General features: G+C 28.3%; 1 protein-coding gene across 1 annotated transcript in view; it reads left to right on the top strand.

Annotated features, from left to right (window-relative positions):
- The first annotated feature begins 1,105 nt into the window (after positions 1-1,105).
- Positions 1,106-7,633, top strand: part of LOC119680344 (kin of IRRE-like protein 2) — a 51,551-nt gene continuing 45,023 nt past the window's right edge. Inside the window, exon 1 of the mRNA XM_038093115.1 lies at positions 1,106-1,345. Coding sequence (XP_037949043.1) covers positions 1,127-1,345 — 219 coding nt within the window. The 5' untranslated portion in view covers positions 1,106-1,126. The remainder of the gene's footprint in view (positions 1,346-7,633) is intronic.

Genomic DNA, 7,633 nt, shown 5'->3' with positions numbered 1-7,633 from the left:
TTCAAGGATTTCAAGGATAATAAGCACTTCTTTAAGGAAGAATTCGCCGAGAAATTTATGCGAAATTGCACAACACATTTATCATTAAGTTTCTGCTAAATTTCTTGAAAAACAGTGTAACCTCAAGCATTTAATTAAGAAATTAAAATGAAAAAAAAAAGAAAAAAATTTCATTTTAATTAAAATATTTTCCATAACATAAAAATGATAAACTAATAAAGAACAAAAATTTATTTGAGATTAGAACGGCAAACACAAAGCATCGCAAAAAGTGTTAAAAATGTCACTACCACACATGCACACATTTCTGATTTTAATTCGCAGGAGTTTCCGCAGGGATGCAGTGTTGTTTGAGAACTTAAACACAGCTGTAGTTCCAAAGCACTGAATGCTTTTTATATGCATATACACTAATACAGCCACAAAACTTTGCGAAGTGCATAAAACGTTTTAAGCTAAACTTCAAACCAAAATCTGCGCAGCTTCGTTTTTGCTTGGGTGCATTTATGTGCTAAAACCTATACGGAAGCATACGCTCGCACACATAAACATGCATAGATAGAGACTGACTAACTCGTTCACACATCAAATAGAAAAAACGCTCAAATGCATATGCGCTGACGAATTTAAATGAAATTCCATTTTGTTCCATTACGTTTAGTGTTCTTCAGTATCATGTGTTCTGTGTTTAGTTTTCGGTTTTCGGTTTTCAAAAAGTTTTTGTGTTTTATTTTGCATATGAATTTCCTATTTTAGCTTAAAAATTATTTATAAAAAAAAGGGAAATTTCTCTTTGAAATACTCTAAACACAAAATAAAAAGCACACATGAAAGTGTGAAAAGCATAGCGGAAAGACGGAAAGGCGGAAAAAGGAAAAATAATAAAACGTTTCAATTTCAAAAGCATGCAAGGATATTTGTTTTGTGTTTCGGCGTATTGTGTTTTAGTCTTCTTTATGCAAGTGCACCGACTGTACTTTCAAATCCTTTTACAAAATTTTTGACATTCACTTTTCAAAAATTCTATCTTTCACTTTTACGCTTTGCTGTGCTATATATTGTTGTGTTTAATTTTTAAATATTTCACTCAACAGTTCCTTACTGTTTTTCATTGTGTTTTGCAGATATGACAAATGGTGGCGTGCAAGGTCCCATTGAGGGTTATAATTCTTTGGATGAAGTCACAACAACAACAGCCCCAACAACTACAAACATACCAACCAGTTACATGCATCCCAAGTGGATTGAACCATACTTTGATCCATCAACACCACGTAACGTTACGGGGTTAATGGGTAAATCAGCATATCTGAGCTGCCGTGTAAGGAATTTGGGAAATAAAACGGTAAGCTTTCAATTTATTTTTTTTGATATTCAGATTATTTTTATTTTTATTTTTTTTTTTGATTTATTTATTTTCGAAATTGAAGTAAATTTACACATATTATTTAATAAATTTGTACATGTAAATGTTAAAATATTTGTATTACATTTTAATAGAGAGAAATCAAATCTTTACATAAGCTCACTGATATAATTCTACCATAGATATATGTTAGTCTTAGGTTTTAATCTTTATTCAATGCCAAATATGACATTTAAGATAATAATATATAATATAATGAATTTATAAAGTGGTTTTTTTCGAACAGTAGTGAACTACAACAACAAAAATTAATTTTAAATTATTTTAATTAATTTTTGGCTGATCATGTTTTGACTGACCTGTTTCGAGTATTGCCAAATACCCCTTATCAGTGGTCTTGGAAATAATTCTTGTGTTTTATTATTCGTAAATAATTCGATTCTTAAACTGCAAAAGCTAGGAATCGAACTGGTGTCCTGCCAAATTTGGAGCTTAGAGTCAGCCCAAAGCCGTACTATAATTGTTAAGTGTCCGCTACTTTATAAATATTTCTTTAACTTTTATTTGACGCATGGGTTTCTATAAACTAGTTTCACCAAAACACATGATTTAGTGGCAGAGATCAAAGATTATTTCAAGTTAAACAAAGTGACTTGATGTCGATCTATATAGAATAGAGTCAGTGCTTTAAAGTAGTACGTCACAATTCGCTAACAGACGAAAGTGTATTAATGCTTCAATTTTCAATCTAAGTTAAATGAAATAACTTAATGTCAATCTATGTTGAACAAAGTTAGGTAGTGCACATGATGCTTGTATGGAAAAAGTTTTAAAGTAGAGCCTGTTTGTGTATGTTATATGGTTTCAATTTTTCTCAGTCCACTCGCTATTAATTTTAACTTCAAATTTCGGTAGTAATGTTAACCAGGTTTTTTTTCTTCACTATCAATTCTTACTCCCTATTTCGGTAGTAATGTTAACCAGGTCCTTTTTCTTCAGTACGTGTTGATTTTTATGGCATTAGGCTTAAAATTATGCACATTATGGTAGGCATATCTATTGATGTTTATTTTAGAGCACTTTATAATCACTGATGTAAGTTTCATGCATATTCATTTACGTTATTCGGTGTGTCGACTTAAACTACTATTTTGCTGCAATGTAACAAAAAAACGAAGGATATGATAAATATGAATTTAGCTTATTAATTTCTTATTTAACCACTAAATTAAACAGTGATAGACCTACACCAAACTATTTCAATTAATGTTGTTAACTCTAAGTACATGAGTGCATATGTTCAACGCATCTACCTAGTTTTTGCGAGAAAAATTTTGAGTAAAGTATTAGGTCTAATTCTTGATGGAGATACTATAGTTTATGCATCTGCAGTAATATAATTCTTAATTATAATTCCTATAAATAAATTAATTAATAATAAATTAAGATAAGAATATATTATTATTATCTTGAGATATTTTATTTTGTTACACATTCCAGTCGGTCACTTCATTAACATAAATAACTCATACGCAGCGTGGGCCCTTGTGTAATAAAATATAACTTTAAAGGTATTAACCTTTAAAACTATTCTCGAGTTAACAATTTAATAAGTATTTGTTTAGTTTTATGTGTTTTATTATTATGGAAAATAATGGTAAAACGAAACTCAAAAAGTGAATAAAAATAATATAAATTAAAATAAAATGCAAAGGAATGCATACGCGAGGAGTAAAAGAAAATACATAAAAAACTTCACAAATGCATTTTAAAAAGAATGAGTTTAATTAGTTTTTTCATAATGGCTGGATATTATTTCTCTTCCTTTTTAGATTAAGTGACTGTGGGAGGGTTGAACTGTGGTCAGGGTTAAGCTTTTTAGAAACTATTTAAATCTTCTTTGAGCTTATACCAACAGAAATTTTTATTTATTAAAATCTACACAAAACAGAGAAAAGTCATATAAAGTTTTAATATAAAAATACAAAATAATTGTTAATAGCAAACGACAAAAAAAAAATCTATAGCATTTTTATATAATTGTGTACTACTATGGACGTGCACGTACCTGATTTATTCAGATTCACATACAGGATATTCATTGCACTTAATTAAAGTTGTACTTAATTCTACAATAAGAAAGTATTTCCTTCTGTAGATGAGGAAAACATATCGTACGTATGTTTTATATAAAAAATCATACCCATCCATTTATATTAAATGCTTTCATATATCGATGTACACTCGTATGAATATTAAAGCCTTTAAAATTATTTTTTATTGCTGGGGAATTATTTACGATAAAAGACCTCATATACGGAATCGTGGTATTACAATCAAAATTAATAACAAGAAATAAAATCACAGATATTAAAATTTCAGTTAATGAAACCATGGAAACTGTCGTATATGCTGTTTGACTGCCATCTCTTAAAGTGTATTGAAATATTGAAGATTTTTTATTTTAATAAAAGCTGCATATTCTGCAGTTATTTTTTTATAACTTTAAATGAAAATAAATTAATGCAGTTAAAAATACAAGTATAGCTATGCTTTTTTGCGTTCCATTTTTTCATTAAATTTTAATTCTTAATATTTTTGTTTGTTGACTCTTGAAATGGGCTATGCATGATTCTGCATAAAATAATATACTAACGACAAAGTTGAATATTTCACACAACTATAAATATGTTTAATTGTTTCCATATAGTTTATTTTGATTACATTATTCAATAATTTTTGGGATACATAAATAATAGTAATTAATCGGCATATGGATCATTCTGTAATAAGTAGAACAGCTTTTGACCTCATCACCATCGTTTTTAATAAAATTTTTCTTATAAGCTTGGTTTTTTAAATAATAATATAGGCACTTCGAGAAAAAAATTTAAATATTTTTACTAAAAAATATACTTCGAAATGGTTTTGCTAATTTACATTTTAGACTGATTTTTAAATGAGCCTATCTTAGGCTTTGCAAACGGAAAGACCTTAATTATTTTGCAATATAATGATAATATACCGAATTTTTTGGGAATAAAATAAATATTTTTAATAGTTTATATTTTGTTACCTATGTTAACTGTTAATATTTTATGTTGTGTCTCACTCGTTTTTTGTTTCAATCTAAAGAAGTTTTAGAAATATGTCACAAAAATAGTAAGTCTTCTGACTACAAAAAAGCTTTTTTTAAAAGCAAGCAAATTAAGTTAATTTATTGAAATTTGACTGACCATACAACGCAGTTTTGAGTATCATCATCAGTGATCTGAGGAAATACTCGAATTTTTTAATTAGTTTATATATAATTTGTTTAAACTGCAAGTGCCAGGCTTAGAACTCGTAACTGTCTAATTAGGAGCGAAAATCTGGAACTTGAGCATTGAAAGTTTGTGCAGCCTTGACTACGTAGGTGATATAATGACCCAATTTTGCTTGTCTCGTATTTTATTTTCTGTTGAAGTTGCATTTAAGTTATTTTTTTTTGCTGTCTTTACAGTTGATTCTTAAGACCCTGTAATTTACACTTCAAAAGCCATATAATGATTGCCTCTCAGCAAGCATAAATAACTGAATAATCCAACTATTTACCAAAATTTTTTTTTCTTTTAACTATTTTTTATTTAATATAATACACTGAAAACGTGATTTCAACGTTAGATGCGACGGTATTGTTTATTTTACTTAATAGAAAATAATCACTGAAACCATTACATTTAATAGAGAGGTTTCGTAATGAGAGAGAAAGATTTCGTAGAGGTTTTGTTAATGAAATTTTACAACAAATCAAGAAAACTCCAAGTTCGCAAGTCAAATATGGCTTTGGGTCAATTATCTAATGAGTAACTCTGCAACTAACTCTGAGTTACTTGTAGTCTCTTATAATTATTTACGAATAATTAAATATAACAAATAATTTTAAAACCACTGATGATGGGTATTTGATATTACTCGAAACAGCTACTGACCATATAGCCAAGGATTCAATTGAGTAAAATAATATAAAAAGAAATTTTTTTTCGTAGTTCATTTCGTTTCGAAAAGTATATATATTGAAGACTTTATAAAAAATATTCTGGTCGATTTGGATGATAAATTAGTTTTAATATTTTTAATATTTACATATAAATAGATAATACACACACAATAAATAACATTGTATGTATTACACCAATTGATTCAATGTAATTAATGATCTCTTTTAGCTATTTATCGTTAATATAAATATATACATAAATTGTAAACTATTCAAAACTGTGAAGTTCAATACTCATATTTAAATATTTTCAAAATATTAAGCGGTCTATAAATGAATTTTCCAAGTTTTTGTTCAATTGTCTAAAAACATTAATGATTTCAGAGCTTCCCATATAAATGTGCAAGTTATAATAATTAGCAGCATTGATTGGTCCATGCATTAACATGAATTCGCTTACTGTGAAATGAAACATTAACATTTGTTTTACATACTCGCAAACATTTCGACTCCAACGATTTGCATAATTGTATGCGCACACAAAGAAACTTGAAACATTGCGAATATGTAACAAAATACATCGAACAATTACATTTGAATAAACTCACACATCAGCAAAATGCGTACGCGAAACAATTGAAAATGACGGCCTGACAGCGATAAGCCCTATGAACACAATATAGAATATAAATATTTACTTACACACATACAGTTACACACCTACATGAACTTTATGCAAATAGACGTGTTTGCATATCTTTAGAAATGAATATTTATGTATTGAAATCAATTATAATTGCACATATGTATGTGATGTCTATGTTATGTTGTTTCTAAGTGTAATAAGCGTGAGTGAGAGCGTCAGTATGTATGTGTAATGTTGAGTGTGGGCTTTTGTTTATTTTGTACCGGCATATGTGCGTGTGTGAATGTTTGAATGTGTACGTTAAGGCTTTTATGTAAATTCATCGCAATTAAATAGAAACAAATCAGCGAAGCTGCTATTAAAATTAGAATTTACAGAATTTCAGCTTTCCATCAGCAAATTGATTTGAATTTATTGTGCCATTCGCGATGCTTGATTGCAATTACAGATACAATCGACGACACAATCACAGCTACAATTACGCACACAATTACAATGTTTTGATTAAATTATGAAACCTACAAAATGTCTATGTTTAGTATTTCTGTTACTTTAAAATTATTGATGCTGTGCTTGTTGATTCGAATTTCAAAGAGCATAAAATATTTTAGAAATTAGAATAAAATATGAGACATACTTGCATTTGTCACTGCACAGTAGGCATTTCATTTTTATTTTTCGTTATTTTTTTATGTAAATATTCTTTAAATATACGTATAGGACTTTTACTATTAAAAATGAGTACAGAAATATTTTATCTATAGCAATTTCCAGTAAATAATTTTTTTTATTTTTTAATGCTATTAGCTGGAATAATGACTTCTGTTAATTTAAGTTCTACAGCTCAACTAAGTTCAGCACTAACTGCGAAATTGTTTTTTCATTTTTTACACTTTTTGTGTGCTATTAGTTGGCATTTCGGCTTTAGTTAATTTTAAATTTGATTTCAGCTAAATTAAATGCTGAATATCTGCACTCACAATTTAATGTTTTGCAACAAGGAGCCAGTTTTCAAATGTTTGGTGTTTAAGACATAAATCCACAAATGAATAAAAAGAGGTTTCAGTTAGTGGTTAGAAGTAAAATTGTCATAACGAGCACAGTAGGTGCAAAATGGTGTACTTTTAATTACAACTTTACAAATCAAAAACCACATAATTATATGAAGATATGAACATAATAATGTATGAATACTTAGTGTTTATTCTAACAAACTAATTGAAATAAGTAATAATAAATAATATAAATATTTCTTGGTCCAAAAAATATGGTCCCATATGTTGGCTCATGGTTTAACAAGAACTAATTCTTTCACTAGTGATCGTACGAAGCCTAAAAATTATCATAATAAGTGAATTTAGCCAATTGAGTTGATTTTTAACAAAAATGGACAATCTCATGTATTTTTCAACTCACTTAACAGTAATTTATAATTTATTACCGTTTACTCTCTTCTCTTATACGATCATCTTCTTCGCTTTCATATATAAGAGCGATTACGTATAATTATACATACGATTACGTATGTATAAGAGCGATAAGATTTCCATTGTTTATAAGTCACTTGTCCCCGTTTACTAAAAGAACTTTCATTCCATTGATTACATTCATCTCTCTCATATAGAGAGAGATTATATCTCCC

Source organism: Teleopsis dalmanni, chromosome 1, assembly GCF_002237135.1.
Source record: "Teleopsis dalmanni isolate 2A chromosome 1, ASM223713v2, whole genome shotgun sequence".
NCBI classification, from domain to species: domain Eukaryota; kingdom Metazoa; phylum Arthropoda; class Insecta; order Diptera; family Diopsidae; genus Teleopsis; species Teleopsis dalmanni.
The sequence above is the reverse complement of the archived record's forward strand: the minus strand, read 5'-3'. Positions and strand labels throughout refer to the sequence as shown.